General features: G+C 41.2%; 2 protein-coding genes across 3 annotated transcripts in view; both read right to left on the bottom strand.

Moving 5' to 3' along the window:
• The window catches only part of LOC307042911 (serine/threonine-protein phosphatase 2B catalytic subunit gamma isoform-like), a 70,285-nt gene extending 60,947 nt beyond the window's left edge, over positions 1-9,338 (bottom strand). Inside the window, exon 1 of the mRNA XM_079687069.1 lies at positions 8,788-9,338. Coding sequence (XP_079543195.1) covers positions 8,788-8,854 — 67 coding nt within the window. The 5' untranslated portion in view covers positions 8,855-9,338. The remainder of the gene's footprint in view (positions 1-8,787) is intronic.
• Positions 9,339-11,660: 2,322 nt separating this feature from the next.
• Positions 11,661-20,211, bottom strand: part of vps37ba (VPS37B subunit of ESCRT-I a) — a 30,063-nt gene continuing 21,512 nt past the window's right edge. For both annotated transcript variants that reach the window (XM_079688050.1, XM_079688049.1), the window contains exons 3-4: positions 17,951-18,033; positions 11,661-14,765 (exon numbers count right to left, since the gene is read on the bottom strand). In XM_079688050.1, coding sequence (XP_079544176.1) covers positions 14,304-14,765; positions 17,951-18,033 — 545 coding nt within the window. In that variant the 3' untranslated portion in view covers positions 11,661-14,303. The remainder of the gene's footprint in view (positions 14,766-17,950; positions 18,034-20,211) is intronic.

Raw genomic sequence — 20,211 nt, forward strand, 5'->3', positions numbered from 1 at the left:
CTACATACTGATATACACCTGAACATCAGCAGGAGAGGACTCTTTAAAGTAGAGACACTACATACTGATATACACCTGAACATCAGCAGGAGAGGACTCTTTAAAGTAGAGACACTACATACTGATATACACCTGAACATCAGCAGGAGAGGACTCTTTAAAGTAGAGACACTACACACTGATATACACCTGAACATCAACAGGAGAGGACTCTTTAAAGTAGAGACACTACATACTGATATACACCTGAACATCAGCAGGAGAGGACTCTTTAAAGTAGAGACACTACATACTGATATACACCTGAACATCAGCAGGAGAGGACTCTTTAAAGTAGAGACACTACATACTGATATACACCTGAACATCAGCAGGAGAGGACTCTTTAAAGTAGAGACACTACATACTGATATACACCTGAAATCAGCAGGAGAGGACTCTTTAAAGTAGAGACACTACATACTGATATACACCTGAACATCAGCAGGAGAGGACTCTTTAAAGTAGAGACACTACACACTGATATACACCTGAGCATCAGGAGGAGAGGACTCTTTAAAGTAGAGACACCACATACTGATATACACTTGACCATCAGCAGGAGAGGACTCTTTAAAGTAGAGACACTACATACTGATATACACCTGAACATCAGCAGGAGAGGACTCTTTAAAGTAGATACACTACATACTGATATACACCTGAACATCAGCAGGAGAGGACTCTTTAAATATGATAGCTTACTGCAGGATTAATAATGGATTTCTGATTATGTATTGCATATTTTATTTATGAATTGTACAGATATGTACTCGTGTAAGATGTGCATAAAACCAACCTACGTCAGCCTTCTTTACCACAGGACTAATGTTGGTATCGGGTGACCCCCTAAAGCACAGTGGTCTCAGTACTCGTCTACATTTCTTCTTCTTCTTCTTCTTCCCCTCTTCTGTCACGTTCCTATTCTCCCTCTCCACCATGTGGCTGGCCATGTTGGGAACATCACTGGGGAGATTCTTTCCACAATTAACTCACCCTCTCCCTACTGGCTCACACTTCAGCATTCCTGTCCGCTGGCAGGACAGACAGGGATGCAGTGTGTGGCATTAAGGAGGAGGGGGGGGGGGGGGGGTTCCCTCCTTACACTTGGATATGTCTGCCCTGTTTTGAGGGGGAGACACAACTGGGTGTGTCCCGAGCAGAGGTGGAAAAAGTACTCAGATCTTGTACTTCAGTAAAAGTAGAAGTACTCAGATCTTGTACTTGAGTAAAAGTAGAAGTCCCAGAGTGTAGGAATACTCTGTTGCAGTAAAAGTCCTGCATTCAAAATGTTCCTCAAGTGAAAGTAGAAAAGTATTCTCATCAAAATATAGTGAAAGACAGTAAAAGTAGTCGTTGTGCAGATTGGTCCATTTCAGAATAATATATATGATATGTTTTATAATGATTGATCATGAAAGTGTTTTCAAAGCTGGTAAAGGTGCAGCTAGTCTGAATGACTTTGTATACTGCAGGGTAGCTTGTGGATTTACTCCAGGTGGAACTAAAGTCTGATTTAACACTTGATTAGATTTCACATCATTCATCCACATCTGAGAAGTAACTAAAGGTATTAAATACATGTAGTGGAGTAGAAGTACACCATGTACCTCTGAACTGTAGTGGAGTAGAAGTACACAGTAGCTCAAGTAAAGTACCTTAGAATTGTACTTAAAGTACGCGAGTAAAGCTACTCACTTTACAGCACTGGTCTGGGACCACTGGAGTTATTCTGTAACCGGAGCAGAGCCGGGTCATCCCACCTCAAGAATTAAGATTTCATCCGTCCTAAATGTCAAGGAGACTGAGCCCGGATATAACCCACTCCTCAACTCTGATTGGTGCTGAGTTACACAGCAGAGACACACTACGGACGCCTCTATGAACCTGAACTCCTTTTAAAAAGATCCCCTATTATCCTGTTCTTCATCAATATATCCCAGGTCTCAGATATATACAGAGCCTGTCTCTGATTGGCTGAGACACCAAACAGATCATTGCAGCATTACCCATAATCCCCCTCTGTTTCAGCCACCGCGGCCATAAACAACGTGACGTAAACAACAACGTGGTGACGTAAACAACGTGGTGACGTAAACAACAACGTGACCTAAACAACAACGTGACGTAAACAACAACGTGACGTAAACAACAACGTGACGTAAACAACAACGTGACGTCGGAGCTCCGTCAAACAAAGCTGTCTCCTCCGTCTGACGCTCTGTTTGATACTCAGATTTCTGGAGGAATTAAACCGTTTTTGAGGAACAGAAATAATGTTTTCTGGCAACATTTTACGGGGAAAATCTGCATTTTGATTTGAGGGCGCATCTGTTACCCGGGGGGTATACTACGAAGCAGGATTTTTCGCTAAACGGGCTAACTTCAGGGAAAACTCTGGGTTTCCGGTCCTACGAAGCTGGTTCTCTTTTTAGCAGGCTTGATCTCCATGGTAACTTATACTGTGCTGCTAACCTGCCCCAGAGCAGGTTAGGTTGCAGGCTAAGAGCTCAACTCAGTGAAAGCACCGCCTGCTGACCAATCAGAGCTCAGTGTGCGGAGTTTAAAGCGATCAAGTCATATTACAGGAGAAAGGAAATACAGAAAAGCTGCCGTTGCAGGAAAGACGGCCGGCAAAAATCACCGACTGTGTGAACGTGAACATTAATAGAATATCACCTCCCATCTACAGAGCAATCTGACTATTATAACATTAGCGTTAAGAAAGCTTACTTAAATATCTGCCACAACATAAGTAACCGGATCAGAGTAACATTACGTACAGTCCGCGGCATATCACATCATAATGTATCATATATCTCCTTATCTGAGTCAGCTGAGCCGTATCTGGCCGTGCAACACTCACAGTGTCACACACTGTATGCAGAAGGATTATTTGAAGCAACACATTAAGTTGAGGAAACACTCGAGTCAAATGTAATGAAAGTCAGATGGTGTCTTAGACGGGGCAGTGATATCATAAACCTGTTCATGTACGCATTCAAACACTTGTTCTGTTACCAGCTGTATTCACCTTGCAGGTGCAGCTATGTGGCTTTGATTCTGGATACAGTGTTTAAGTCATGGATGTTTAAAGTTTAACTTCTTCATATTTGTCAAATTATAGAGTTGACTTTTCATTCAGGAAGTATGACGCTGCGCTGTCAGTACGCTTCTCCATGTTTGTGATCGAATGCTCCAGATACCACCCCTTTCATGTGAACGCTCCTAACTAGATAGGACACGGCTGGCTTGAGCAATCCACTTGATAACCCGCGTCGTAGGACCGTTTAGCGAGAGCGCGTATGTTTTGGATTAGGCCAACCGGCTAACTCAAACATATCCAGGTTAGGTTGAACCAGCTTCGTAGTACAGGCCTCAGGTGCAGACTAAACCCTGTTGTTGTAATATTTGTTTTTGTTTTTCTTTGGGGGGTGTACATATGTGTAATGTCGAAATGCCAATACAAATATCTGTCAAATACAAATAAAGCCTCTCTTTGTGCCGCATCAGGAAAATGTTAGACATTACTGCAGAAAATGTACAGTGCAGTTACAAAAGGAAAAGAGTAGACTCATACATCATCAAGCACACGTCATTAAAAAGTATAAAAAATATGTATCAGTGTTTTAAAATGTAAGTGAACACATACAAGTATAAAAGGAGCCGTTAAGAAATAGAGAATACATTTTAAAGTAATAAAGCCTTCATTGTAAATCAGTGTATATTGACATAGGAAACAGAAGCCCTGACCCATTACTGCCGTCCCTGTGGACACGACCAGAGACGATATATTTTAATAACTATTTTCCAAGTGACTCACTCTCCGGCACCAGCTGTGTTTGGTTCTGCTCTCTCTTCTCACACACACATATTCAACTCTTAAATGGTACTCCCTCAATGTTGGGTACATTGTTCCAAGTGGTATCAAAAGAATGTAGTGAAAATCTGTTTTAAAGGGTAAGTGAAAAACTATACAACAAACAAAATACTGATATATTACTGCTGAATATTTTAAATAGTTTTAATGGCCATTTCCCACAGGATAGAGACTCCAGTTCCACATGTGTTTCTACCAAGCGGCAAACTCTGGGGAGCAGCCGGGACGCCAATACGGAAGTGCTACACACTGCAGTTCATACATGGGCCGCTAGGGACTGACTGCAGAAAGGAGCAATTTCCATGGAATTTCCATAGACCCCCATGTTAACATTTACAGCAGGAAAAAAACATGTTTCTACCCATGGATGCAATAAATATTATTATCGATATAGTTAGATTCCACCTTCATGATGATGAATCTGTGAGTGAATTGTTTTTTAACACGACCCTTTTATTTATATTAGGTCTTAAAGTTGTTGCATAAATTAGGGCGTGGTCACTTTGATGGACATGTACATGCCTCACTGTCAGCTAACAGCAACTTGTCCACTCTGCTAGGCTACAACCATAGAGGCTACAACGTCAGTTAATCATAGTACTGTACTTGACCCTTTAGCTTTAGCCGTGTTCGTGGTGATTGTGCCTTTTAGGGAATATTGTTACAAATACCAAACAATTAAAATGTTGTGCTGTGCGCTTGAATGTACTAACAGAACTTCCAAGAAGTCTAAAATGATAATATTATACATGTCCCGTTCGCAGGTGTTTGTGTGCTTGTTAGCTTAGCTTGTTACTTATTAGCCAGCTAAGGACGTGACCCTTTATACTATATATATTTTAGTTTATGATTCAGCCTTGGGTAAGACTTTTATAGTCTAAGGCTATGACGCCCATAATGCTAAACGGGAGCAAATGTTAGGTCCGGCCAATGGAGTCCGTCGTTATAACTGGAGATCAAGGAATGCAGCGAAACGCAGACTTGGTTCGCCTGCTGTAGTGTTAGCTAAATAAATTATGTTGAACAAGGCTTATTAAGCTGAACATCGCCACAATTGTTCTGCTATGTATCGGTGCTTCTTTTCTTAACATGTGAATGTCAAGCATTAAGAATAACAAAACATAGCTAATTCTCTTGCAGATTGTCTCATTTGATAATGAATGTAACGTTTATATAGGGGAACTACACTGTTAGCAGTAACTTGGTATGCATGTATTTCATGTTAGCTTAGCTTCTTAGCCTGAGCTAGCTCTGTTTACTTCCAGTTCGGAGGCAGCAGGTCCCGCCTCGGCTCCGCCTCTTTGCCCTTATTTGGAGCAGGCTGGAGAAGGCGGGAGTTGAACTCTGACGTCACTGTCGAGCCGTTAGTGGCCGACTCCGCCTACTAAGGGCTTCTCGGCAACTCTGCAGAATCCTATGGGTGACGTCACGGACACTACGTCCATTTATATATACAGTCTATGATTTAAACACGTCATGTGATGGTTCAACCAAACGATTAAGAAGACACACACACACACACACACACACCTTGGAATTTCGTCATTTTAGGAGCTTTACTTTTTACTTAAGTAAAAATACAAATGCCAAGTCCTTAAAATAATCCATTACTAAGCAATTACTAACTATCTAAGCAAAAAAAATCTAAATTTGACTAAGTAAAAGTACAACATTCTTAGTACAAAAGTAAATGTGAGTGTTAACTAATGTAGTGAATTCAAAAGTGCAATACTGTCTCCTGAATTGTAGTGGAGTAGAAGTATAAAGGAACATTTAATGGAAATACTTAAGTTAAGTACAAATATGTAAAAATAAGAACACAAGTATAATACTTGAGTAAATGTACTTTCCACAACTTTAGTCAGTTATCCCAAAATCCACAGGTGGTTTTCAACATTTTTGATTTATTTTCAAAATTCTATATACAGTATGTGTTGATACATTTTTGTATATATAAATTAGTAAAAATAAATTGGAAATATAAACACAAAATACCAATATAAAATAATTTTAATTTACATTCCTACAAATTTTTCTTCATCTTAAAAGTACTACATTTTGTTATTTTTCTTAATATTTATACTTCATCATACACCTTGTTCCCCTTTTGATTCCACTGTATGTGCACACCTTTATTTATTTACTTCAGGGAAACCTCCCTCTTAAAGGTCCCATGTCATGCTTTTCCGGTTATTACCCGTCCTTGTGTGTTATGAAGGTTGTTATGCATGTAAACGGTCTGCAGAGTCAAAACCCTCAAAGTACACCCTGTAGCGAATAAAACTCTAAAACAGGAAATACCTCCCCAAAACGCCTCGTTGGAGAGACGTCCATTGATTCTTCCGGGTACCGCATGATGTCAACTGTACCCGGAACCAAATGGACCAATCCGTGGAGCCGTTACGTTACGTCCGCGGAGCCGTTACGTTAAGCCCCCGCTGATTGGTCCAAATTGACCAATCCACGGACTTCCTCACACACACACTCAGTGCATGCAGCTCTGCTGATCTCTCCTCCCTGGCTGCAGGCTGATAACAGACAGTTGGGATTCTCTCTGCAGACCCATCCTCTCTGCAGACCCATTCTCTCTGCAGACCCATTCTCTCTGCAGACCCATTCTCTCTGCAGACCCATTCTCACAGCGTTCATCAACCTTTCTCTTACTCAATATCAAGCCACACTTATTGTTTTTACTTCGGCTGTGACTTTGTGTGTGCTCAGGGTGAGTTTGGCTGTGTTTTGCTGTCGCTAAACAAGGAAACAACACCTCCACGGAGCTCAGCGCGATTCACAACGCCCCGACCAATCAGAGCACACTGTGCTCACAGGGAGGGTGGGGGCTGGAGCTACTGGAGCTACAACGAGCCGTTAAAGGCAGAGAGTGAAACTCAGTGAATACACGTAGTTTACAGAGATGCTGTTTGAGAAACCAAAGTGAGTTTGGAAAATTGCACAATATAAATCTATTCTAGTAGACCTCAACAATGGAATGATGATCAGTGGAAATGGCCATGACATGGGACCTTTAAGACTCCATATAGTGAAGCGAAGCAGCTGCATATAAGCAGATATCAAAATGTGAGATGTATTGACAATAGCATTAAATTCCACTGAAGGCTAAATCTCCCCACCCCAAATATTACATTGCATTACATGTTAATTGTTAGACGCTTTTATCCAAAGCGACTAACATACTCAATACTGTGGACAATCCCCACAGGAGCACTTTGGGGTGAAGTGTCTCAGGGACACAACGACATGCTGACTGCAGTGGGGTTTGAACCTGTGCTCCCCCAACGCACTAGTCCACTGCGCCACACGCCTCCTAATATATCATTGTCCTGCTCTGGATCTTTAGTAACATATATTAACCACTCGCCTTTTTGAAAGGAAGAGCTTGAGTCAAAGCTATCCCAAAAATCCACAGGTGGTTTCAATCCATGTGTTATTATTATTCAGTTAGATCATGTGTGATGCATTAATACAGAAAGGACACGAGGAAACATGTGAAGGATGGCACCAGGCAGTGGCTCAGTCAGTTGGGTCTTGGACTGTGAGCCGTACGGTCGCCGGTTCAAGTCCCCGACCAGACCTAAATATGGAGTGTGGACTGCTACGTGGAGAGGTCCCAGTTCACCTCCTGCCCTGCCGTGGTGCCCTTGAGCAAGGCACTGGACACCCCCCCTTCCCCCCCCACTCCCATTGCTCCCCGGGCGCTGTACACTAGCTGCCCACTGCTCCTAGTACTAGACTCTCTGTACTGGGATGGGTTAAATGCAGAGGCCAAATGTAACTGTGTGACCATTAAAGAGGGTTTTATCCCTCCCAATTCTATCCTATTGGGTCGAAGCTATCCAAAAATCCACAGGTGGTTTCAATCCATGTGTTATTATTCTTCAGTTAGATCATGTATGATGTATTAATACAGAGGATAAGAGGACACGAGGAAACATGTGAAAGATGGCACCAAAAGTGTTTAAGAAAAAGTTGCATCTCAGAATTCTGAAAAATGTATTTGAAAATCCCAGAATTCAGATTTTGATTTTATTACAGATTTTTGTTTTATTATTAATCTCAGACTTCTTTTTCCTCAAAATGTAGAAAAAAAAATGTTGCTCTGAGAATTGTTTTTTTTCTATTTCAGAATTCTGAAATATATATATGGATAATTTTCTGAAGTATTTTTTCTAAATAAACAATTATAGTTTTTTACTCTGATATGTAATTTTTTATCAAATTATCATTCTGACTTTAATCTCAACATGGCCTTGCTCCTAAAATGACGAAATTCCAAGCTTGGTGTGTGTGTGGTGTGTGTGTGTGTGTGTGTGTGTGTGTGTGTGTGTGTGTGTGTGTGTGTGTGTGTGTGTGTGTGTGTGTGTGTGTGTGTGTGTGTGTGTGAGTGAGTGAGTGAGTGAGTGAGTGAGTCTGTGTGTGTGTGTGTGTGTTTTTACCTAAAGATTCTGAGAATTTCTTTTTTCTGATCCTTTTTTTTTTTTAAATCTCAGAATTCTGAAAATATACATATATTTTTTTTTTCTGACTTATTATTTATGATATATAAATATATATTTGTATCATCTTCTGACTTTTCATTTCTGGAGGGACAATCTCTGAGTTCTGACTTTATTGCCAGAATTCTGAAAAACTTAAATATGGTATTTTATCAGTATTTCTTTGTTAATTATCAGATTTATTTTTATTTTATTTAAAACAATCACAGAATCCAGACTTTTTCGGTAAATCCTGAGATTAAAGTCACTCAAACATTTTTTTTTTTTTTTGTAACTCTTGGTCACATCCCAAATTGTTTTCCTCCTGTGGTCCTAATCCTCTTCCGTACCTGTAAATACGTTAAAAACACTCACCTTTCACCAGGCGCTCCGTGGTGGACTGCTTCTCCTGTTTGTCTTTGTCTTTATCCTTTCCTGACATCTTCTGCTTCTTCTCAACGGGTTAATATATATGTGAATAAAAAAGAGAATCTGACTAACACATCACCTGTCTGTCAGAGCAACTACTGTTCCCAACAAGCTGTGCTTCTAACAGCTAATAACCTAGCTTAGCTCACAGCAACATTAACCACTGATTACAGTAGACACAAATAAAGAAATGTATTTAAAAAAACAAAAAAGGCGACGTTTGCTGTGTTTCCAGCTAATAATACCTCGCTGTGAGCAAAGAGGGAGGCTGCCGTTATCAGATAATCCGATTTAGTAACTCTTTTCTCAGCTAGTTAACCGGCTGAACGTCCTAAAGTCACCGGACGGAGAGCAACGGAACACGGTTGGTTCATTTTCTGTGTCGCGCGGACGAGAAAAAGACAGTTGGACGTATATTAGCTTTTTTTTTTAGTACGCTTAAAAACCACAGAGTCCTTCCAAGATGCAGCTGCAGCAGCTCCTCAGTGTTTCCTCGGTGTTTCCTCCCCTCTTAGCTGTCATATGACGCGGGATGAAGAGAGAGAGAGGGGGCGGGGCCACTCAAGAATATAAACATATTCACAAGATAAGATAGGACTTTATTTAGAGATAGATAGATAGATAGATAGATAGATGGATAGATGGATAGAGAGATAGACAGATAGAGAGATAGATAGATAGATAGATAGATAGATAGATAGATAGATAGATAGATAGATAGATAGATAGATAGATAGACAGATAGACAGACAGACGGACAGACGGACGGACGGACACTCTTTTCTGCTGTAACAATGTGCATTTCCCCTTAATAAAGGTATTCTGATTATTAGATATTCAAGAACATTCCCGAAAGTGGGAGGAACAGTTACTCAAGTCCTGTACTTAAGTACAATTTTGAGGTACTTACATTTAATATTTCCATGTTATGCTACTCTCTACTTCTACTCCACTACAGTTCAGAGGTAAATTGTGTACTTTTCCTCCACTACATGTATTTAATCCCTTTAGTTACTTCACAGATGTGGATGAATGATGTGAAATCTAATCAAGTATTAAATCAGACTTTAGTTCCACCTGGAGTAAATCCACCAGCTACCCTGCAGTATACAAAGTCATTCAAACTAGCTGCACCTTTACCAGCTTTGAGAACATTTTCATGATCAATCATTATAAAACATATCATATATATTATTCTGAAATGGACCAATCTGCACAATGACTACTTTTACTGTCGCTACTTTCACTATATTTTGATGATAATCTACTTTAAAAGATCTGAGTATTTCTACTTTTTACTCAGTTACACTTTTTATGCCCAGTTTATTCCTATGAGAGTTGCACGGTGGCGCAAGAAGCCCTAAATTGCCAGTATTAACACCCACTGGGCCCATTGAGCATGCGCAGTGGAGTTTTCCCGTAAGCCCCGCCTCCGATCTCCCGTTCTCGGCTCTGTCAAATGGATGGAGAGAGACAAATAAATCCGGATTCAGCTTTAAGAGTTGTTTACTACTTTTTAGACCCGATTTACAGACGTCTCTTCCCCAGTGTTAGTCAATGGGGAAAAGGTGTTTTTGGTCCAAAATTACGTCACGGAAGTTGTAGTACCACCGTTGGGCCGCTACGGTCATTCCTACAAATCTGCTTCAACGGCACGCGCGCTTCCAGGTTGCTTGGTGATGTAACGTAACCATGGAAACGTAACACGTGGTTAGGGGCGCTTTCCAAAATACAAACATTGCGTTCGTACGTTGACGTCGACGTAAATCTGACGTGCCTACAGTGTAGGAAGAGGTACGTCTTTTCCCTGCTTTATTCAAGAATAAATAATACATGCATCAGACATTACACACAACACACTGACAACAGGGTACAACAGATGCAAAAATATAAAGAAATAAAGGACGACATATTTACTACTTTTACTTTTGGTATTTTAACTATATTTTGATGAGAATACTTTTCTACAATTTACTTGAGTAACATTTTGAATGCAGGACTTTTACTGTAACAGAGTATTCATACATTCTGGTACTTCTACTTATACTCAATCCAAGATCTGAGTATTTCTACTTTTACTTGAGTAACATTTTGAATGCAGGACTTTTACTGTAACAGAGTATTCATACACTCCGGTACTTCTAAATACTCAAGTACAAGATCTGAGTACTCCTACTTTTACTAATGATCTGAGTACTATTTTTACTCAAGTACAAGATCTGAGTACTTCTACTTGTACTAAAGTACAAGATCTGAGTACTTCTACTTTTACTTAAGTACAAGATCTCAAAAATATTTTACTGAAGTACAGTACTTCTTGAGTCCTTAGTACACCACCGATCTTAACATATAATTAAATATATATCAATGTTTATTTATTTGTTTATTTGTAATCTCGACTAAAACTAAGTATGAAGAGCAAGAAGACTTTCTAAAAAGTAGTGGAGTAGAAGCATTTATTTGTTCATTCTGATATATTATATATGACCACTAGAGGGCGAGCCCGTTTAATTTTTAAGAAACCTGTTGCTCAGTGCAAAACTGCAGTGTACAGGCACACAGGCACACAGCACACAGACAGGCACGCAGCCAGACACACAGACAGGCAGGTTAAAGACAAACGAGTTGGACAAAGACAGGTAGACAAACAGATAGAGAGATGAACAGGTAGACGGACAGGTGAGTGTTTTATTTGACGCATGATGACCGGCCTCTCTGATTGGACGGGGAGCAAGTGACTGTAAATTATATTCCAACATTTATTTTATTATATTTAAATATCTCCCTCATGTGAAAAAAAGCAACTGGATGAAAGCAGATACAAAAATTTGAGATTTATTGAACTTGAAAATAGCGTTAAATTCCACTTAAACATTCATTATAAGTAAACACCTACAACATTACACTGAGAATATCACCAACCACATATAAAACCATGGAGAGAGGATCAGTTCAAACGTACAGCTCAACGGCTAGACGAGAAACAAAAGGTATTAGGTAAGAGGTAAGAGGGATCTTCAGACTGGAAACGAAGAGCGAAGGCCATGCACAGAAGAGTTATCCGTTAGTTAGTCGTTAAATGCTTCATCGTGAAGATTCACCACTGATTGATCACAAAGATATGACACGAAACTTTTCAGAGCCCTGTTATTTCACCAATAAAAAATAAAAATAAAACAGCACAACACATGCAAACCTCGATGTTTCAGAGTGGTGCAGGGATGACCTATTTTTATAGTGGACCCTGAAGGCAGCTTGTCCCTTGTTTTGTTCAGCAGGATAATCTCCATATCAAACACCACTTTATGATTTCTGGAGTACAAAGCTAACGCAAGGCTATAAAGGAACAACAGCACGGTCACATGACTTCACGTCACCACCGCTAAGCTAAAGGTGGGCTATAACTTAACATTAGCCACCTTTAGCTTAGTGGTGGTGACCGTGCTGTAGTTCCTTTATAGCATCACGTTCGTTTTCTACTTCTGGAGATTGCATTTATGCTTCAACTACTAAAAAAGTGGTGTCAATATGTTAACCATAGATCTTATTTATCCAAAACAATTGACATCCAAACGAGTGAACAGGAAGTGATAAAAGTGCTGACTCATTTCAGGGTTGTAGGACTCATTCCTGCACCACTCTATGGAGGAGGAATGGGAAAGAAGCACCGTCAGACCGCCTTGTTTCTGTCATCTGGTGGAACAGGAGATCAGTAGCAGGAGGATGAAGACACCGAATGCTCAGAAAGTTTGTCGTTGGGGGGGCCGATCTAACATGGAGCAGTCAGCAGGATGTGATACTTCAAGTGTAGGCACTCGCGGCTCTTCAACAGTGCACAGCGACGGGAGTGATTTTCAAAACAAAAAACAACATTTCCTCCCAAATCCTGGTGGACCTGGCAAGTTCCTCCTGAAGGAAACAATGTCTCGCTTTACAAAAAGAGTGTTTGAGCAACACACAGATATGTTGGGAACAATGGTTTGACGACATGTCTCACTTAAAATAAAAAAAGTTTGGAGTGATCTTTGGTGCTCGGTGACAGAACCAGATGAGATCCAAAGAGCTGTTGGCACCAATCTCCAATCCCAACGTTAACGGAGCGTTCACAACGGACGGGGAGCTAATATTTTGCATTTAAAGTCAATGAAAAGATGGTGGCGCCAATGAAACTGACGATATGGCTACGCTGTATTCATAAGACTTCAATTTTTCAACTCCAGCGATACATTTTGTTGACTATTTTTACAAAAAGCCAATCAGCGGTGAGAATCTCCATTGGTCGTTTCTGCCGTTGTTGATACATACAACCATACAGCAGCCGTTAGCGGTTAGCGGTTAGCACACATTTCCTCCTACTTGTTCAGAAACGGGAGAAATGTCAGTGTTTTCAAAAGTCTACAAACCACAGACGGTCCACGGCAAATACAGTCTGTGCGTTATTGTCTGTATGATGTTATTTTGAGCGGGACGGAGAATCTGCTACGGTAGCTTAGCATAGCCTGATCGATATCCATTACATGCATCGACATCAGTATGATGTTATTCCAGCATCATTTTGTTTATTACATTTACACCATGGCATGTATGTTAGTGTTGGTATCTATATGGAGATAAGCCCCGCCTCCTCGACAGCGCATCTACTTTGAGTGACGCGAGTAAACACCAACGATGCCGCGGTCAAACTTTAAAGGCAAACATTCGCTCCACGTCCGGTTGTGAACGCAGCTTAAGACAGAGGACAGTATAAAGGAGTGCTGCAGGACAACAAGAACCCACGGAGAACATCAGTATGGCTATACAAAATCCTTCATTTAGCACGAGGCTGCACTCGCCTCCTCGATTACTACGACAGTTCATCGTCTCTTCTTCCACTCCCTTTGACTTCTGAGGTCAACGCTCGGCCCTCTTGGACCAGGAGACACCCCGAGAAGAAACACCTTCACACACGTTAATATCAGTCTAATATTAACTCCATTAGTACTATATTTTATAAAAAAGAAGCTCCAATATGTTCCTATGTACCTTGTGAATTTAGAATAAAAAAGAGAAAGTAAAATCACAGCATAGATGCAGATTCTCCTGAAGCCTGCACAGTAATTAGGGTCTCTCTTTGTTTGCATATACCGGTGATTCATTATGCTGCGGGTGGAAATCAAATATTTTATTTTTAAATGTGCTCCGGAAAAGCTTGTTTGAAAGGTGCTGAGAGAAAGATCCTCCTGCGCTTCCTCTGGAGGGACGCAGGACAGCGAGGCCGATCTGGAGTGTTAAAATAATGGGGAGTGAGCGCAAAATAAAATCCACTTTTTCGGGGATAAGATCTGCTTCAGCCGACCCGACCAGCCGCTGCACGTCCGCCTTGTTTCCCGTGATTTCCCCCGAGAAGGCGTCGTAGAAAAATAGTTCTCAAGAGGAGTTTTTCCAGTAAAGTGATTAAAAAGTCAAGAGTGTTGTTTACTTGTTTACTGCATGATGAAGCCGGGCGTCGGGGCCAGACGAGGGGCGGGCCTCTGAGGCACGGCGGGAGGGTACTGAGACATGAAGTGGGCGGGGTATCCAGAGGAGACATTGGGGAAAGGTTGACCCGTTCTAGGAGGAATCGGCGGGTACGGAGAGTAGACAGCAGGGGGTTCAGCGGCGGGATATTGGTTGAGAATTGGCGCCGGTTGGGACGGAGGGCTTTTCCTCCTGGGTTGAGCGGCGGGAGACGATCCGCTGCTGCCGTTAATCAGCGAGGCGACAGACGAAGGAACGTCCTGAGATCGAGAGTTTGGGACCGTGGGGAGCCGATGGCCGTTCATCACCATCTCCTGAAGCTTCTCGATCTTCACTCTCCGCAGGTGGGCCAGCTTCCTGTTGCTCTGGTACGAGTCGATGAAGGAGTCCAGAGGCATGTCTCCGTCCAGGAAGCAGTCGGCCATGTTCTGCAGACAAAAGGGGAGGGATGGTGGTGCATTAGAGAGAGAATAGTCCTGTGGTTTAGGGTCAATTTCAAACTAACAAGTGGGGAGTGGGAGAGGGTTATCAAACCCTCCAACATGAAGTTATCAACCCCTCCAACAGGAAGTTATCAACCCCTCCAACAGGAAGTTATCAACCCCTCCAACATGAAGTTATCAACCCCTCCAACAGGAAGTTATCAACCCCTCCAACATGAAGTTATCAACCCCTCCAACAGGAAGTTATCAACCCCTCCAACAGGAAGTTATCAAACCCTCCAACAGGAAGTTATCAACCCCTCCAACAGGAAGTTATCAACCCCTCCAGCAGGAAGTTATTAAAGCCTCCAATAGGAAGTTATCAACCCCTCCAACAGGAAGTTATTAAACCCTCCGATAGGAAGTTATCAAACCCTCCAATAGGAAGTTATTAAAGCCTCCAACAGGAAGTTATTAAAGCCTCCAACAGGAAGTTATTAAAGCCTCCAATAGGAAGTTATTAAAGCGTCCAATAGGAAGTTATCAAACCCTCCAACATGAAGTTATCAACCCCTCCAGCAGGAAGTTATTAAAGCCTCCAACAGGAAGTTATTAAAGCCTCCAATAGGAAGTTATCAAACCCTCCAACAGGAAGTTATTAAAGCCTCCAATAGGAAGTTATCAAACCCTCCAATAGGAAGTTATCAAACCCTCCAACAGGAAGTTATTAAAGCGTCCAATAGGAAGTTATCAAACCCTCCAACAGGAAGTTATCAAACCCTCCAATAGGAAGTTATCAAACCCTCCGATAGGAAGTTATCAAACCCTCCAACAGGAAGTTATCAAACCCTCCAACATGAAGTTATTAAAGCCTCCAATAGGAAGTTATCAAACCCTCCAATAGGAAGTTATCAACCCCTCCAATAGGAAGTTATTAAAGCCTCCAACATGAAGTTATTAAAGCCTCCAATAGGAAGTTATCAAACCCTCCGATAGGAAGTTATCAAACCCTCCAATAGGAAGTTATCAAACCCTCCAATAGGAAGTTATCAACCCCTCCAACATGAAGTTATTAAAGCCTCCAATAGGAAGTTATCAAACCCTCCGATAGGAAGTTATCAAACCCTCCAATAGGAAGTTATCAAACCCTCCAATAGGAAGTTATCAACCCCTCCAACATGAAGTTATTAAAGCCTCCAATAGGAAGTTATCAAACCCTCCAATAGGAGGTTATCAAACCCTCCGATAGGAAGTTATTAAAGCCTCCAATAGGAAGTTATCAACCCCTCCAACAGGAAGTTATTAAAGCCTCCAATAGGAAGTTATCAAACCCTCCAACAGGAAGTTATTAAAGCCTCCAACAGGAAGTTATCAACCCCTCCAACAGGAAGTTATTAAAGCCTCCAATAGGAAGTTATCAAACCCTCCAACAGGAAGTTATTAAAGCCTCCAACAGGAAGTTATTAAAGCCTCCAACAGGAAGTTATTAAAGCCTCCAATAGGAAGTTATCAAACCCTCCAACAGGAAGTTATTAAAGCCTCCAACAGGAGGGTTATTAAAGCCTCCAATAGGAAGTTATTAAAGCCTCCAATAGGAAGTTATTAAACCCTCCAATAGGAAGTTATTAAAGCCTCCAATAGGAAGTTATCAAACCCTCCGATAGGAAGTTATTAAACCCTCCAACAGGAAGTTATTAAAGCCTCCAATAGGAAGTTATCAAACCCTCCGATAGGAAGTTATTAAAGCCTCCAATAGGAAGTTATCAAACCCTCCAACAGGAAGTTATCAAACCCTCCAACAGGAAGTTATTAAAGCCTCCAATAGGAAGTTATTAAAGCCTCCAACAGGAAGTTATTAAAGCCTCCAATAGGAAGTTATCAAACCCTCCAACAGGAAGTTATTAAAGCCTCCAACAGGAAGTTATCAACCCCTCCAACAGGAAGTTATTAAAGCCTCCAACAGGAAGTTATTAAAGCCTCCAATAGGAAGTTATCAAACCCTCCAACAGGAAGTTATTAAACCCTCCAACAGGAAGTTATTAAAGCCTCCAACAGGAAGTTATTAAAGCCTCCAATAGGAAGTTATCAAACCCTCCAACAGGAAGTTATTAAAGCCTCCAATAGGAAGTTATTAAAGCCTCCAACAGGAAGTTATTAAAGCCTCCAATAGGAAGTTATTAAACCCTCCAACAGGAAGTTATTAAAGCCTCCAATAGGAAGTTATTAAAGCCTCCAATAGGAAGTTATCAACCCCTCCAAAAGGAAGTTATTAAAGCCTCCAACAGGAAGTTATTAAAGCCTCCAATAGGAAGTTATTAAAGCCTCCAACAGGAAGTTATTAAAGCCTCCAACAGGAAGTTATTAAAGCCTCCAATAGGAAGTTATTAAAGCCTCCAATAGGAAGTTATTAAACCCTCCAACAGGAAGTTATTAAAGCCTCCAATAGGAAGTTATTAAAGCCTCCAATAGGAAGTTATTAAAGCCTCCAATAGGAAGTTATTAAAGCCTCCAATAGGAAGTTATTAAAGCCTCCAATAGGAAGTTATCAAAGCCTCCAACAGGAAGTTATTAAACTCTCCAATAGGAAGTTATTAAATCTTAAATAGGAAGTTATCAAGCCCTCCAATAGGAAGTTATTAAAGCCTCCAATAGGAAGCTATTAAACCTTAAACAGGAAGTTATCAAACCCTCCAACAGGAAGTTATTAAATCTTAAATAGGAAGTTATCAACCCCTCCAATAGGAAGTTATTAAAGCCTCCAATAGGAAGCTATTAAACCTTAAACAGGAAGTTATCAAACCCTCCAAAAGCAAGTCTGCATTATCATTTTATTTTGTTAACTTTGTACAGTATTGCTTTTTGCTGCTCTGACACCTGAATTGTTGTATGGGATATAATATACAACTTCCTTATGTCATCTATTCTTTTGGTTAAAATAGTAGTTTGTAACATCTCTAATTTTTTTAATAACCACTTTAATGATTAGCATAATAGGTTAAAAACAGGACAGGTAGATATTGCAGAAATAAATATTTTGACCTCTAATTTAGTCTTTCTGCCGACATGCTCTGCAAAAGGAGGGTTGGACTGAATAATGCCTCCTCTTTAGGGAGGACATCAGGTATATAAATGACTGTCTGATGTCACTGAGGGAAACATGGAGTCATCATGGAGAAAGAAATAACGCTGACCTCTGTCTCCTCCTCTATTTTAGCTCCCTCCGCCTGAAGAAGGGCCAGCAGAATGTCCAGGGAGGTGTTTCCTGACGTGTGGTCTGTGAAATAAAAAGAAATAAAATGTTATTATACTGAAGGACCCCACCTAAACACACATTGGACTGATTTAAATCTGCTCCTTAAAAAAGGGGCCATATTCTATTCTCTATTATATTACACAAAAAGAAGGACACATTCCTAAACTCATTTAAATGAGAACATCTGAGGAGCACCTGCTGTGGTTCAACCCAACTTTAGCTGCCTTTAGCTTAGCGGTGGTGACTTGAAGTCATGTGACCGTTCTGTAGTTCCTTTATAGCCCAAAATTAGCCTCCTTTAGCTTAGCGGTGGTGACGTGAAGTCATGTGACCGTGCTGTAGTTCCTTTATAGCCCAACATTAGCCTCCTTTAGCTTAGCAGTGGTGACGTGAAGTCATGTGACCGTGCTGTAGTTCCTTTATAGCCCAACATTAGCAACCTTTAGCTTAGCGGTGGTGACGTGAAGTCATGTGACTGTGCTGTAGTTCCTTTATAGCCCAACATTAGCCACCTTTAGCTTAGCGGTGGTGACATGAAGTCATGTGACCGTGCTGTAGTTCCTTTATAGCCAGACATTAGCCTCCTTTAGCTTAGCGGTGGTGACCTGAAGTCATGTGACCGTGCTGTAGTTCCTTTATAGCCCAACATTAGCCACCTTTAGCTTAGCGGTGGTGACATGAAGTCATGTGACCGTGCTGTAGTTCCTTTATAGCCAGACATTAGCCTCCTTTAGCTTAGCGGTGGTGACCTGAAGTCATGTGACCGTGCTGTAGTTCCTTTATAGCCCAACATTAGCCGCCTTTAGCTTAGCGGTGGTGACGTGAAGTCATGTGACCGTGCTGTAGTTCCTTTATAGCCCAACATTAGCCTCCGTTAGCTTAGCGGTGGTGACCTGAAGTCATGTGACCGTGCTGTAGTTCCTTTATAGCCCAACATTAGCCTCCTTTAGCTTAGCGGTGGTGACCTGAAGTCATGTGACCGTGCTGTAGTTCCTTTATAGCCCAACATTAGCCGCCTTTAGCTTAGCGGTGGTGACGGGAAGTCATGTGACCGTGCTGTAGTTCCTTTATAGCCCAACATTAGCCTCCTTTAGCTTAGCGGTGGTGACGTGAAGTCATGTGACCGTGATGTAGTTCCTCTATAGCCCAACATTAGCCTCCTTTAGCTTAGCGGTGGTGACGTGAAGTCATGTAACCGTGCTGTAGTTCCTTTATAGCCCAACATTAGCCTCCTTTAGCTTAGCGGTGGTGACGTGAAGTCATGTGACCGTGCTGTAGTTCCTTTATAGCCCAACATTAGCCTCCTTTAGCTTAGCGGTGGTGACGGGAAGTCATGTGACCGTGCTGTAGTTCCTTTATAGCCCAACATTTTATTTATTTTTAGTGGTTTTTAAACGTGGAGTTTATCCTGCTGAACTAAAACATGTAAGAATCAGAAACGTTTGTTTGACACAGGGATTCTTTTCTGCAATGATCCAAAATCAAATGGAGAAATCCCATTGAACCAGGGAGATGCTGCCTTCAGGGTCCAAAGCAAAAATCAGTCATCCATTACCTCTCTAAGGTGCTTGTTTGCTATTCAAACGGAGCAACACACACGCACTGTGGATTAACTGTACCTAAATTAACCAGGGGGCTAATTTGACAACAACAACAAAAACAGGCCCAAAAATAATCTGTAATTATTTGTGCAAAACATGTTAATAAAAACATACTTGAATGAGCCTGTCACACAAAGCTGAGGCAGGGCATGTGAAATCTGTGACTGACACTGTACAAACGTAACGCCTCTGTGTTTGCTGTGAACTCCCCAAGAGTCAACTGAAACTGAGGGTGTGTGTGTGTGTGTGTGTGTGTGTGTGTGTGTGTGTGTGTGTGTGTGTGTGTGTGTGTGTGTGTGTGTGTGTGAGTGTGTGTGTGTGTGTGTGTGTGTGTGTGTGTGTGTGTGTTCCTAAACAGAGCTGAAATTCAACAGCACATATGCACAGAGATGGCAAAAGTACACACATCCTTTACTCAAGTAGAAATACAGATACACGTGTTTAAAGACACTCTGGTGAAAGTAGAAGTACTGACTAAACTTCTTTACTCACGTAAAGAAGTATGGTCTTTGAAATGTAAATCACTAAAAAGTACCCATAACTAGCAGCTGTTTTAAAGAGTACCTGACCTCCCTTTATATTAATAGAACAATAATGT

Source organism: Notothenia rossii, assembly GCF_949606895.1.
Source record: "Notothenia rossii genome assembly, chromosome: 6".
NCBI lineage: Eukaryota > Metazoa > Chordata > Actinopteri > Perciformes > Nototheniidae > Notothenia > Notothenia rossii.